The sequence below is a fragment of the Gymnodraco acuticeps genome, unplaced genomic scaffold (assembly GCF_902827175.1).
Source record: "Gymnodraco acuticeps unplaced genomic scaffold, fGymAcu1.1, whole genome shotgun sequence".
Taxonomy (NCBI): Eukaryota; Metazoa; Chordata; class Actinopteri; order Perciformes; family Bathydraconidae; genus Gymnodraco; species Gymnodraco acuticeps.
This window is the reverse complement of record NW_022989876.1, coordinates 792,232-807,190: the sequence shown is the minus strand read 5'-3', so window position 1 is coordinate 807,190 and position 14,959 is coordinate 792,232. Positions and strand designations below refer to the sequence as shown.

At 41.8% G+C, this 14,959-nt stretch overlaps 2 protein-coding genes across 2 annotated transcripts; one reads left to right on the top strand and one right to left on the bottom strand.

The window, feature by feature from the left end:
- Positions 1 to 3,119: 3,119 nt before the first annotated feature.
- nusap1 (nucleolar and spindle associated protein 1) lies at positions 3,120 to 8,281 on the bottom strand. The gene is given in 14 exon segments (XM_034198020.1): positions 3,120 to 3,485; positions 3,576 to 3,681; positions 3,941 to 4,057; positions 4,141 to 4,301; positions 4,607 to 4,776; positions 4,854 to 4,904; positions 5,724 to 5,836; positions 5,967 to 6,050; positions 6,244 to 6,373; positions 7,184 to 7,258; positions 7,260 to 7,331; positions 7,334 to 7,351; positions 7,883 to 7,953; positions 8,104 to 8,281. Coding segments are annotated over 14 exon segments (1,422 nt in total). The 5' UTR covers positions 8,270 to 8,281; the 3' UTR covers positions 3,120 to 3,397.
- oip5 (opa interacting protein 5) lies at positions 7,677 to 11,396 on the top strand. Its single transcript, XM_034197967.1, is given in 6 exon segments — positions 7,677 to 8,974; positions 8,976 to 9,027; positions 9,381 to 9,447; positions 9,533 to 9,655; positions 10,103 to 10,184; positions 10,912 to 11,396. Coding segments are annotated over 6 exon segments (516 nt in total). The 5' UTR covers positions 7,677 to 8,866; the 3' UTR covers positions 10,996 to 11,396.
- The last annotated feature ends 3,563 nt before the right edge of the window (positions 11,397 to 14,959 follow it).

Here is a 14,959-nt window from a genome sequence, read left to right as displayed (position 1 = left end):
CCTCTCCTGCTGATGTTCAGGTGTATATCAGTATGTAGTGTCTCTACTTTAAAGAGTCCTCTCCTGCTGATGTTCAGGTGTATATCAGTGTGTAGTGTCTCTACTTTAAAGAGTCCTCTCCTGCTGATGTTCAGGTGTATATCAGTATGTAGTGTCTCTACTTTAAAGAGTCCTCTCCTGCTGATGTTCAGGTGTATATCAGTGTGTAGTGTCTCTACTTTAAAGAGTCCTCTCCTGCTGATGTTCAGGTGTATATCAGTATGTAGTGTCTCTACTTTAAAGAGTCCTCTCCTGCTGATGTTCAGGCGTATATCAGTATGTAGTGTCTCTACTTTAAAGAGTCCTCTCCTGCTGATGTTCAGGTGTTATCAGTATGTAGTGTCTCTACTTTAAAGAGTCCTCTCCTGCTGATGTTCAGGTGTATATCAGTATGTAGTGTCTCTACTTTAAAGAGTCCTCTCCTGCTGATGTTCAGGTGTGTATCAGTATGTAGTGTCTCTACTTTAAAGAGTCCTCTCCTGCTGATGTTCAGGTGTATATCAGTATGTAGTGTCTCTACTTTAAAGAGTCCTCCTGCTGATGTTCAGGCGTATATCAGTATGTAGTGTCTCTACTTTAAAGAGTCCTCTCCTGTGATGTTCAGGTGTATTCAGTATGTAGTGTCTCTACTTTAAAGAGTCCTCTCCTGCTGATGTTCAGGTGTAATCAGTGTAGTGTCTCTACTTTAAAGAGTCCTCTCCTGCTGATGTTCAGGTGTATATCAGTATGTAGTGTCTCTACTTTAAAGAGTCCTCTCCTGCTGATGTTCAGGTGTATATCAGTATTTAGTGTCTCTACTTTAAAGAGTCCTCTCCTGCTGATGTTCAGGTGTATATCAGTATGTAGTGTCTCTACTTTAAAGAGTCCTCTCCTGCTGATGTTCAGGTGTATATCAGTATGTAGTGTCTCTACTTTAAAGAGTCCTCTCCTGCTGATGTTCAGGTGTATATCAGTATTTAGTGTTTCTACTTTAAAGAGTCCTCTCCTGCTGATGTTCAGGTGTATATCAGTATGTAGTGTCTCTACTTTAAAGAGTCCTCTCCTGCTGATGTTCAGGTGTATATCAGTATGTAGCGTCTCTACTTTAAAGAGTCCTCTCCTGCTGATGTTCAGGTGTATATCAGTATGTAGTGTCTCTACTTTAAAGAGTCCTCTCCTGCTGATGTTCAGGTGTATATCAGTATGTAGTGTCTCTACTTTAAAGAGTCCTCTCCTGCTGATGTTCAGGTGTATATCAGTATGTAGTGTCTCTACTTTAAAGAGTCCTCTCCTGCTGATGTTCAGGTGTATATCAGTATGTAGTGACTCTACTTTAAAGAGTCCTCTCCTGCTGATGTTCAGGTGTATATCAGTATGTAGTGTCTCGACTGGGACATGTCTCCATGCTTTAATGTTCAAAAAGCTCTTTATGTTTCTCATACTGGCTGTGCTGCAGCACCTCTTTTCACCCTCTGTCTGAAACCAGAGCCCACAGGGATTTCAGCTTTTGCAGACCAGGCTTTTTGTTTGTTTTATATGAAATGTGAGCAGTTATTCTAACACTTTCATCTGATCCATTTCAGATTCCTTTCTCCAAGTTCTTCCTATCACACCGCGGGAGAATACATGACACCCAGCATCCTCTCTGGGATAAGGTAAAGCAGAGAAAATCGCAAACATAAAATAATAAATAAATGAAGCTACGACAGTTGTGGAGAAAGGGATATTCTTTCCCCAGTAACTGCTGACCTGTATACTTCATCTGTATTGACAGGTGAACACCATTGGATTTACGTTGGGAGATAAAGCAGACGGACACTTTCAGTTGGAGGTTGACTTTGTTGCCGTCTCTAAAGATTATGCTCACACTGAGGAGTTTGCCTATGAGATGTACGAGAGGAATCCACAAAGAGAGCGAATTGAATAATGGTCGCTTTAAACTACAACTACCAATAAAGAAATGCAGTCAACAACACTCATTCATCTTAAGGGAGAAACCTTTCTTGTGCTCGTTATATTTGTATTCTAGCACATTAACTGTTGCGCAGCGTCCACACGTGCGTTGAAGCTTGCCGGTGGGCGTGTCTGAAACTTGACCAACAACTAATCACATGAATCTCCCGCCCGGACACACAAGCACGCGGTTTGATTGGCTAGAGCTTGTACTGGCATATGATTGGATTGGCTGACGCTTCCGTCGAAGCTTCAAAAGTTGAACTTTTCTCAACTTTTGAAGCGAGCAACGCGAAGCGACGGAACCACAATGCAGTTCAGCAAAGCGTGAGCTTCAACCATAGCGCACGCCGCCGTGTGGACAGGGGCGCCGTAAGGGGGTGAAAAGTTAGGACGATTTTAAGGGCCCGTGACTGACAGGGGCCCAAACTATTTTAGAACATTAAGAAAAAAATGTTTAAGTAACCAAAGTGATATCTTTTCATGGGGCCCAAAATCCCTGACGGCACCCCTGCGTGTGGACGGGCCTTCAGTAACACTGTACCTACAGAACTTATTCAAATCCATAAATAAGTATAAATCAAATGTGATAAATCCAGGACTTCTTAAAAAGGAGATTGTGATGCCCCTGTGGGTTCATCTTGAGAGGGTGTGGCTGTGCTGCATCCAGCGCCTTGATTGCAGTAACTCAGGGCACCTGGGTCTGGTGCCCTGCAGATATTTAAAGCCTCTGCTCCGCTGCTTTCTCATACAGGCACCCGGTTCGGTTGAGTATGTTATTTCAGTTGTTTTACTTTGTGCACCTCAACACCCTCACCCTGCAGTTACATTACTGATACCACTGACGTTCACACCTCATGCTTTACTTGTTTTGCACTTGATTACATTTGGCTATTTGAACCACTTGCTTTAATGAACATATTTAGTTAAACTGTTGATATGGTGTCCTCTTTGTTGTGGCCTTTTGAGCCAGGTCATAACAGAGATCAAACGCACATTTAGGATGTTTCAATTACAGGACACCATCTTGTTAATTAAAAGTAATAATCAAGTTGTTTATCTTGTTATAAAGAGGGCCTATTCTGCTTTTTGGGGTGTGTTCTAGAGGCTTTTGTGCATATTAAGGTTCTGCAAAGCAAACAAGGGAATAATTAGTATCAGTCTTTTATCAGTCGTTTCCCAAAAGAATGTATAAAACAAGGCAAATCTAATTTTTAAGAACAAAAGTACAACGGTGTCAATTAATAAAAGCATCATTAAGAGCTGTAAACTACGCCATCAGATCAGAAACACATTAGGTAATCTAGAAGCAGAGGATTAGAGCTTCCTAACAGCGGGCTAAAAGGAGCGTGAGCTGCAGAAAACTAAATATTTACAGTGGACAACAAGCTGTACAAAACGTATACAAACAAGCGGGATATTTTTTTCACATCATGACGAGGCCTCTTCTGGCCCCGAGCAGATTCTCTTTCTTCTGCTTCCTGCCTTCCTCGTGTTTCCCTCTCCTGTCCCCCCTGAAATATGGAAAACACAAACATTCGTAAGAGACTGACGCCGTAAGAGATACGTGTTGATATCAGGGTGTGCTTTAATGTTGAACATACCGTGTCTGGACCTGGTGCTGTTTGTAGTTTTTCTGATGAGAGTTTGAGATCAGCGACTTGTTTGCTGCCGGGTTTTCGTTGGCGTCTCCGAGCGGCTTCAGTTTACCTTTAAAAAATAACGTGTTTTAAAAAGCTATTTCAAAGCCGTGACAGAAAACATGGGGGGTTTGTTTGTCTAGTAGTGTTACATGCCGCAGTTAGTGCTTGTGTGTGTGCGTCTCTCTCTGATTGTCTCCAGGTGCAGCCTCCCCCCGGTCTTTTGATAGCAGACTGTGCAGCTTTGAAGCGAAAGCAGGCCGTCACTATGGGGAGCCCAAGAGTGTATTTTCAGGGAAACAGGAAAGGAATTAAAAGTGGTTTTGTACCTGAGTGGGGCTTGTAGGCGAGGGCACGAGACAGACTGGCCTTCAGGTCAAAGGTCGGCTTCTTCTGGTTCCCGGGGGTAACCAAAGCACTCGTGTTGCCCGTGAAAACAAACGCTCCTTTGGATTTAAGTAGGAAAAAGTTAAAGCAATCACTCTATACATTACTATATGTAATGTTAAGGATTTAAAGGCAACGTTACCTGAAGTGTTTTGTGGCAGAGAAAGTCTTGCCGGCTTTGGGCTTCTCTCCTCAGCGGTGGTGGGTTTTTTAGGCGTGCTCGAGGTCACGCAGAGAGTCCTGCGCGCCGGCGTCTTCACCAGAGATTTCTTATTCTCATTGTCACGAGTGGCTTCTGAGAACCTGCAAACACACGTGTCACATTTGTTAAATTCAAAGTCTTTCTTGTTGCCAATAGAGAGGCGAAGTCCCTCCCTTTCCGGGGGACCTCCATGTGACCTTATTTTGGAAAAAGTATGCATTGTACTTATATTGTAGTATGCATAACATTAAACACTACAGAAACAAACAATGTATTCATACGAGAGAGTCTGAGAGGTCTAAACATCACCAGACACAGCTAGCTACTTGCTTAAGTTCCTGAAATGATAAACAGTTTTTGGCTTTTGTAATAATTTCTGTCCCAACGACCAAAGAAAGCTCCTCACCGAACGTTGATCCTGCGCGTGGAGAGGACAGACGGTCTGAACAGAGCCGCTTCCTTCCCTGCAGCTTTGGCTTTACTGGCAGAGAGCACAGTGTTCCTGCGTTTGTCCTCCGCTGGTTTCTTATTCGGCAGGATGGGGCTGAACATGGAGGCGCGACTCTCGCTCGCCTTCTGTTGAATAAACACACCCAGGTGAGCACCTTCACTGCACAGGAAGTGATATACTGGCAGCTGGAGGTCATGCTCACCACTTTAGTTTTGGCATCAACTTGCTGCGGTATAGTTTTGTCTGACAGAGTCTGAAAACAAAACCAATTAACAACATAGCAGGTTCTCAAACAGGTAAACATTTAAAGGTCCCATGTGTGAGAATGCCCGAGCATTTCCGAGTTGGTTTTTTCCATCCACTGTGACAACATGGCGGCCCTCCACCACCCACACAGTTCTCAACCACCCTGACTAACAGAAAACACCCAGGACTAATCAAACACACAGGTGAGGGGGGAGGAGCAAACACAGAGCACCAGGTGAACACAATCAGGTAATCAGCAGGAGGGAACACAGAGACCGGAAGCAACAGACAAGATGGGGGTGAACACTTATACAATTAAATAAATAAATAGCATGAACTATGTCAATGCAAACTGTACTGTGCAATCACGGCAGCCTGGCTGTGCTCAGGCTGAGATCTGCGGTGTCTCGCAGACCCCACGCAGCAACCAGGAAACGACACCGCTCACACTGTCCGCTCCTCGAGCCCCGCACCCAGACCCCACGCAGCATTTTCGTCTGTTTGTCATTACTGGTGTCATTTTCTGGTTGCTAACAAACGCCATTGCAACAAATAATCACTGATGTTCCGCTGTAACAGTGGTAGACCAATCAGAGCACAGTAGGCTCATAGGGAGGAGGCAGGAGCTCCAACAAGCCGTTTAGGACAGAGAGTGAATACACATACTATACAGAGATGCTGTGAGAAACCAATGTGAGTTTGGAACATTGAACAATGTAAATCTATTCTAGTCGACCTCAACAATGGATTATGATCAGTAGAAATGGCCATGACAGGGTCCTTTAAGTTGATCTGGATGATTAACAAAGTCTGATTTTGAAGGTACCTTCAGTTCCTTGCTTGAGCTCCTAAGAGACTCCGTCTGTTTGTTTTTTCTCTGGACATAAGAGTCAATGGACTCCATCTTGCTGAAATTTGCCTCGTGGAGTTTCTTGAAGTCTAAAAAGAAGAAGAGACATTTACAAAAGTTAACTGGAGGGTTTGTGGGGGGGGGGGGGAATCACTGTCTTTCTGTTATGTGGCCCTGAATTGTTGCTTCAAAAGAAGAGAGGAGGAAAAAAGTACTTACTAGGAGTGACAGGGTTCAACATCAGCTTTTTCTTAGCCTGCAGTCGAGGGATTTTACCGACTTTGGCCACTTTCGGAGCTTTTTCTGTACAGATATTACATAAGTCAAATAAAGGATTAGTGTGTGTTCACAACCTGATTTGGAGTCAAGAATCTCTGAAGACAAACGGACATGTTGCTTCTGTCTGTCAGAGGGAACATGCTATTCAATGCAAACATAATTTAACAGTAAAAATATGTAACTACTGACCCGTGTTATCATGCACAGCGGCTTTAACCCTCAGAGGTCTGGGGCTCCTGAGGAGGCGCGGTCTCACTTTGTTCAGAGTCCTTGGCAGAGGACACTTTCCTCTTCTTAGCCCCCCGAGCCCCACAGGGTGCAGCAGATGAAGCCACATCAGTGTCAACCTTTGAAAGGAACAACAACAATTTGTAATCCTCCCGAATGCAAAAAGTACTGGTACAGGGTATATGCAGGAATCCTGAAGTCAAATGTAAGACCTTTTAAGACCCTTTCCATACATTTTAAGACCTCATCGCCATTTGGAGTTTTAACCGGTTACCTTGGCGACACACTCCACCTCACATTGACTATATACAGTATTGATTGTCCTTCCTCCTTATCTTCCAACCATTTGGACACACACTTGCATTTCCCCATAACGATGTTGCTTAGCAACCGGCGTAAACGGAGCTTCGCGCTATCAAGCAGTGAGCGTGCGATGTCCTGTTCAGATGACGTCAAGTCCAACGGGATGCCATCAATAAACTACAGAATCACACTACACACCTACGCCATGATTACATTCAGGCAGACTGTAGAATACAACCTCTTTGGACCATTTATATACTTATTGAAAACAAGCTACAAAATGTAATACCTTGGAAAATGCCGTTTAATATTTTTAATAGCCTTCATTTTCGCTAAATTGATTTATCAACTTTTAACACTTTTTAAGACCCCGCGGACCCCCTGTGGCACTGAGGCAAAGTAGAGCAAGTGGTACTGCTCTGCATAATGAGGTGTGAATGGGGGGATGATTCAGAGTATTTAAAGCCACTTCGAGGGGTCGAAAATATCCTGTCAGTGCCAGAGTATTTACCATTTCATATTCTATTCAACAAATCTGCCCAAACAATGATATCTATACATGTGTGCATGAGTAGGTAATGGTGTGAAATACCTGGGCGTCACTTGGAGGTGACTTGTCCTCACACACGAGTTTTCTCTTGGTTACCGTTTCCTTTGCCCCGACGTGTGTTCACAAACACAGTGGGGCAGGGAACCTCTTCCCTCACACGCTGACTCTTCATCATCCTGAACACTGTCCTGTGTCACAGCTTCATCTTCTTCAGCAGCAGCAGCAGGACATCTTTCTCCTGCTCCTGAAAAACACCAGAATAATACAACAAACAATGAGTACAATACATATTAAGATTTTTGTGGGTCGCAAATTGGGACATTTTTAAAGCAGAATGTTAACAAGACATGTACATGAGTTAAAAAAACAAAACAGTAGAAAGCATAATGTATATCAATAGATACTCTATGTACAAAATAAGTTACCAAACACTATTATAAACCAAACGTAAGACCAAAAAGTATTTGCAGATTTTTACATACATATATATAAACAGTAGAAAGATATATCTATAGATATATACTCGTACAATATAAAGAAACAGGAAAAGTCGCAGTGTACATTATAAAAAAATTGACCTACTACTAAACATATAAACAAAGGATACTTTATACACGGCACGAGTGTGCAAATTAGTTGCAGTTGTATTACATTTAAATGAAATTAGGTACGATGTGAGAACAATATAGGACTATGTACGATGTTTAAATAAAAAAGGACATGATTTAAGACAGATTTAGCAATAAAACAGTGTCATGTGTCAGGTTTAAATTACCTGCACTTCCTCCTCTTTGTCCTTTTCTTGACGATAATGCTGCTTGATCGCTTTCAGGAGTTTTTCAGCCTGTTTTAGCAGAAAGAAACGTAATGTTATTGAGTACATTTCGCCCAGGTGCACACATGCAGACGTTAGCTTCCAGTAACCGTTAGCCTTAACACAGTTGAAAAAAAACATCTATTTCTGATTTAATGTAAACATTACAACTCCATTACCTTTCATATTCCCTTTAAGCCCGAGCTCCTTAGCGGTGATTCTCAGCTCCGCATATTTCATAGAGTCCAAATCCATGTTTTTGTTATATTCTATTCCGTAATATAAGAGAAAACCCAACACACACGTTAAGTTTCTGAAGGATGTGTGGAGGAGCTGACGGTTAAACATACTGCGATTCAAAACACAGCGGGAGGAGCCGTTTTAATTGGCTGTGTGACCGGATGTGCCTCACAGCCAATCAGAGAGAAGGAACATCTTTGACATTATTTTATCCGTTCATCGATTAACGGTTGGTCTAATTTTTCAACGTTTAAAATAATTTAACAATTGTTTTTTAAGGCTAAGGTTTCTTATTTACATTTTTACAGATGATTATTGCCAGTAAATCGGCGTTTTCTCTCATGTTTTGGTTTAGTTGGCAACTACTCAACGCCGTTTTGATTGGCTCCCGTGTGTAACCGGATGTGCCTCGCAGCCAATCAGCCACTCGTGTGAAATATAAAACTGTATTTTTATTTATTTATTTAAATGTTTGTATTGCTTTATATGTCCACCACTCAATTTTTTTGTATACAAAATAAATTGTGTTCTTGAATAACATACAAATAAAAGGTTTTAAACAGCTTTTTTTTGGAGGAGTTAGTTTTATCACCAGTAGTAGGCGGTAATGCAAGGTACCGCCTCTAAAAACCAAAGAAGAAGACGGGTTGTTTTTGGTTCAAATCCACAAGCGGGACAACAAGGGATCTATAAAAGGGAATACAGATGGAGTTTAATGGCACTCTTTTAATCGCCCGTGCAGATGAGATGTGTGCAGAGGACGGACACACACAGAGGATGACTCTCCACTGTCTGCAGTGCAGCACCGTGCTGGGGGGACTCCTTCAGTGCGTGTGGGGAGTGTGTGGACTCTATCGTGTGTTTGAGTAAGTTCACTATCTATCTATACTCCAAATCAGAGGGGGGAGAAGTATTCATATCTGGTAGTGGTACTTGAGTCAAAGTAGAAGCACTCAGATCTTGTACAAAAGTAGAAGTACTCACGTCTTTTTTGGTATTTAATGTATTAATGTTGTTTTACATTTAAATGTATTTGTTCTAACTCTTTAATGAGTTACTTTAACTTAAATCACTTCTAACCTACCTTCTATGTATACAACGTATTTTATAAAAAGACAAAAACAAACCTTTCCTGCTTTTAATGTGTGTTTTTCAGGTTCACTGTGCTCTCCCTGTTATATAAACATTAATCCACATTTGTCTGCTCGTGAACCTTCAGGCGTGACCGACGACGTGGTGGTCAGTGATGCGATGAAGTCAGGATATAAAGGGGAAATGGCGAGGTGGGTGAGTACATATAAAAAAACCTGGATGTTGTTTTCCTATCTTCCAGTTTCCTGGATGTTTTCACAGCTGTTTGTTTGCTTTCATCATCTCCAGCTCTCTGAAATGTGGTGGCTGCGGCTCCGCTGTGGGTTCAGTGATCCACTCTGCTCCCCCCCCTCTCGGTGCTGTTCGCTCCATGTTCCTGCTCCAAAAAAAGAACATCAGCTGGTGAGCATATTGACTTCTGTGTTTACTGCTGTCTCAAATAAAACACCTGTTGTCCATTGCATGCTCTGCGTTTTTAAAGGTCAGGTTAGAGACGAAACACAGACCCATTTCTGCTCAATTGTGTGTCTTTTGGACATTAGGGGCTGCACGTTATGTTGTGATAACTATAACTATTCATTATTGCTTTCACTTCCATGTGTGTAACTATAACTATTTGCATTCAAATCAGACCTAAAATAGGGCTGTTGTTTACCTGAATTCGGCTTGTGTTTACTTTACTACCTTTACCTTCAGGAACACCATTAGCGCACGGTCGATAATGTACATTTAATTGTGGGGATTGCCAAAATCATGATCTTGGTTTTATATTTGAGTAAACATGCATCCCCATAAGGACTGATTTCACTTGCTCATTCAAAACTCCCCTGTCCTGTCTTTCCTCTGCAGTTACATCCTGAATCGCCGCTCGATGGTGAAAGCCTCCACTCTTACATTCGACATGAAGCCCCTCAGAGAGAGCATGAATGAGGTGAGAGTCAAAATGTTTGTCTGCATGTAAAATCCCAGGACTTAAAGGTGGGGTAGGTATCTCACTTCAGAAACACTTGTTGTTATATTCCATGGAATGCTCTTAACATTCCGATAGCAATAAATACATTAAATGCTTTGACAATAAATACATTAAAAAAATATCATCTGTGGAAGCCGTGGCGCTGTAAAAAGCAACGACCCAATCATCTGAGCCGGCCCGGCTAAAGTAACTGGATGGCCTACCTGCCTGTCAGCCTTCCATCTGTGCACAAACTTATCTCGTGCCCTCATTGGTCATGTGCGCGTTCGTGTGTGTTGGGGGAGGGGCTCTGTGAGGAAGTCTGAAGGAAGGGGCAGATTTTTTTCGGCTGCGTACTTTCACATTCTAGCGCACTCGAGCTGGTTTCTCCAATCTTACCCTACCTTTAACCTCAGCCTAGACCAGAGGTTGTATAGGTTATATACTTGCAAGATGTGGTAACTTGAAACTGGTAAATATCATTTAAAAAGGACTTAAAAGTGACATGTCCTTTTTTAAAAGACAATTTGTATACTGTTGAAGAGTATGTTGTTAAAAAGGTTAATTGAGGTTTAAAGCTGAGTGTTTTTTGTTCATCACCACCATCAATGTTTTAAGGTGCAGCAAAGGACTGTTGTGTAAAGGAAATCCAGGCTAGACAAAAGCAAGTGTCTTCTACTGATAACACAAATCTGTTTTATCGCAGACGCAGCAGCAGTTTGAAGCGCAGTTGGATCGGATCTCACACATTAAGAGCAGACTGGTCGACAGCATTGCTTCTGTCAGCTAGAGGTCGCAGGCTGGGGTTCACGTTTGCTTTTCAATCTGTTCTCCAATATCTTCCCCTCAGCCTTGCTCACTCATTTAATGAATTCTCTGCAGATCATAGATTGTGTATGCTGCAGATGCATTGTGGGTATTGTAGTTCAACAATCACACATTCCTTGCTGTCTGATATTTTGATCTCTTTTAATCTATTTGGGACTGCACAAACAATACATATATGCATTTGCATCAAAGATTTCATTAATTGTATATCATCCTAGATTGTGTACATGCTTTTTAAAAAAAAATCTTCATATTTCACAAATGTTCACTTTCTTTCAAATGTGCTATAGATAGCATCTGTCTTATGTTTGTCTGTATCTTTGTTGTACATTCTGTCCTGTAATAAAAACACCATCACTTTCATTTCTTTAAAGGGGTTTATCACACAGCATGCAATGTAATAATTCATGTTTATTTGGGTTTTTAATTGTTGTTTTTTACCCTAAAATACCCCTTCTCTCAGTATTTTATAGCTAAGCTAAGCTAACTGCCTCCTGGCTAGGTCAATACTAAGCCTTATGGCCAGGGCCGGTTCTAGACAATTTGCTGCCCTAGGTGAGATTTTTGCTGGCGTCTAGGGGGTACAACTCTAAAACACCCATATGAAAAAGACTCGGTTTACATTTTAATAATCAAATAAGTATGTGAACATAACCAATAACCTACCACAGCCAATAACAAATAAATGCAACTTATTTTATTGTTCTTTCATATCTTATTTTACCTAGTTAACATTTATGCAATTGTTTTCATCTCCAGTTTTAAACGATATTTTGGTTACTGTCCTATAGTATACATTGAAATGATTTCAAACCTGTTTATCCCAATAATAATAAAGGAGTGCCTTGGAAATATGTATTTACATAAATTGTGATCAAAACGTTTGAGACCCACTGAGACTAACTAAAGTGAACTATCTAACACTCAAGAGTCCTTTACCTCACTGAGCCTCCACCCTTGTTGTAGAAACAGCAGCTAGCACCAGATGCTAATAACAACAGCGCCGGTACCGGTTGCACCCTCTCCCTCGCTCGCTCCGATGCTCACTCGCACTTTTGGCTGTGGGCGGCCAGAGATAAGCCAACATCCCCCACTTTCCTCACTTACAGCGCCCATCGTACAGGGCAAATGAAACGTGTAACCGGGTGATGAAAAGGGTGTTTACATTTACTTAATTATGAATGTTGTTTACATCAAGGCCGAAATAGGATGAGCACCAACGGTCAAACTTTTTTTTCCCTCCCAGAGCAGCGCCCCCCCCCCCCAGATCTGGCGCCCTAGGCGACTGCCTATGTCGCCTATGCCAAAACACCGGCCCCTGCTTATGAGTATGTAGACGATATTATAGATTACACAAACTCTCATGAGAAATTGAATAACCCTCTTCCCCCGAACACTTTTGAAATATAACTCAAAATACATTGAAGTTTTACAGCATACAGTTTTCAATGTAGAAAATGCTCTCCTACAACATACTATAATATGTTTTCTGTCCCCGTTCGTAATCATGGACACGCAGACATCCCGTTGGCACCATGCTGCATTTTATTGCCTGAATTTCTGATAGATTTTTTTTTTTTATTCATACAAAACCAGATAAAAGGCTCACATGTAACAAGCATGCCCATTTCCTCCCTCTGGAGTGCATAGTTTCCAAGTAATGTCATCGATAATCATACTTTCGTTTTTTTTCTCATGGGAACGAAGGCTGAGCCGCGTTTCCAGCTGCTGTGGTCCTGTTTGACACAACAGAGACAGAGTGTTATATGTTAGAGGTTATAAGGTATATCTTCAGTTTTTTGGTTGCAGTTCAGTCTGTAAAAAGCTTCTTCCACATGCTGTTGTGTCAAACAACCGTCCCCAGGTTTGTCTCTTTTTCACAGAACATCGCAGACGCCTCGTTACACTCGTTCCACATTACAGAGTCGGATTATTGCATGCAATACAAATCATTCGTTATTCTAAGTCATGCATATGTTTAAACCCCACATACTCAGCTTTCTAGACACCTACTTGTTTATAAAGTGTGATTATAAATCCCCCACAGACAGCGTTATTTTTTAGAACACAGTATTCCAGACAGGATGATGACAGTGCAAGTCGAGAGAAAGTGCTTTTCAAGTTCAGTCAGTAAAACCTCTGCAGCCACAGGTACTGAAAAGAAGGGTTTGTAGATGTAAAAAATGCTACACGATTTATAATTAAAGAGGGCCTATTATGCTCTTCACCGTAGTGTGGTGTAGGTTTTAGTGTCTCCATTGGACTCCTTTGTTTACTTCCCTAACTTAGTGACATCACTACATAACCCTCACGCTCCTATTGGCGCTCCAACACATTGTACGTGATAGGTTAAGAGGCGGGACATCTCTAAGCAGGTTGACCAATCACAAAGCCGGCCAGCTAACCCATCAGAGCAGACTGGGCTCTGGTTTCAGACGCAGGGTGTTTCTCAATGTCGAGTACGCTTGCTTGGTAGCACATGTCTTCTGAGTCACTTCCTTCAGAAGCTAGGCAAGAATCCTTCCTGGCATTCGGAAAACTAAGAGTGGAATAGGCTAGCAAGTGTGCAGGTGTGCGTCATATGAGAGGCCTCGCCTTACATTTTCCGCCACAGATTTGGGGAAATTGGTCCGTGCGCAAAGCATTGTGGGGATTTTAAGACCGTGGAGTCTACACATGTGCAGCCTCGACATTTCTCCAAACGAAGGACGCCGGGCTCGGTAGAATTCCAAGGAGCCTGGACATTGAAACAGTCCTTCGGCGGCACTCGATGACGTAGTATGCTTGAAATGGCGCAGCTTTACTCGACATTGAGAAACACCCAGTGTACGTGATGGGTTAAGAGGCGGGACATCTCTAAGCAGGTTGACCAATCACAACAGAGCCGGCCAGCTAACCAATCAGAGCAGACTGGGCTGTCACAGTAGAGGTGAACAATAAAGCACAATAGGGCCTCTTTAAAAGCATCTGATTTTGGTGTTAAAAAAATATAGGTCTGTAATAAAGGATGCTACATCTATCCTCACTTGCTCTGCAGGAAGTATCCCAGACCTTCATTAGCGATACTGTATTCTAAAGCCAGATATTATACAACTCCCCTGTAATAAAAAAGAAGTGACTAATAGAAGGAGGGGGGGCATTACAGACTCCTTTAACACGTACACCCTGGCACTAAACTCATGCATTATTGTAGGTTATTGCTTCTAAAACCTATAATCAAATACAATTGTATGGATTAAAATATCTCGCTCTGAATCCCGAAACTATGAGGTATTATGTACAATAACATGTCATGATGATTAAAACGATTACATCCAAATCCAACATTTCTCTACCACACCAGGGACTCGTTTTAAGGAGATTTGTGGCTGTTGCGTAACAAATACCCATTTCTTCTTAACGCTTGAGAGTGCATGATGACTCCTACAGCAGTTCTGATAGAAAGCACTTGTTGTATGGAGCATTTACAACCTAAATCAATATGTATTAACTGCATATCACCAAGTCGACTTGCGTGAGTGTAAGATTTTAGCTAGATGTGGCATATTTAAAAGGTTTCTTAGTTTTACTCTCCACGTTGAGGTTGATTCTCCACGAAGCGAGCGTCACTACGGGTCATGCACGGCTACGATAATGTCCGCACCGCTAGAGAAGCGAATGCACGTGACTTTGTACAAATCTTAATGGAAGACATTGGTAATTTTGTTGCTTTCAAACAACTCGTCACTTGTTTTGTTTACAATATACAGTTTGGTCAACAACATGACAGTTAGGATCAATATTGCACAAATCCCGGAAATATTTTTTTTGTCTTTTTTTATATAAAAACGAGGAATGTTCTTTAGGAGAAGTGTCTCTCTGCTTACTGGACGTGATGTTTGAGACGTCAGATTCACTCTATTATTGTGTGTCAAAGAAAAGGGATT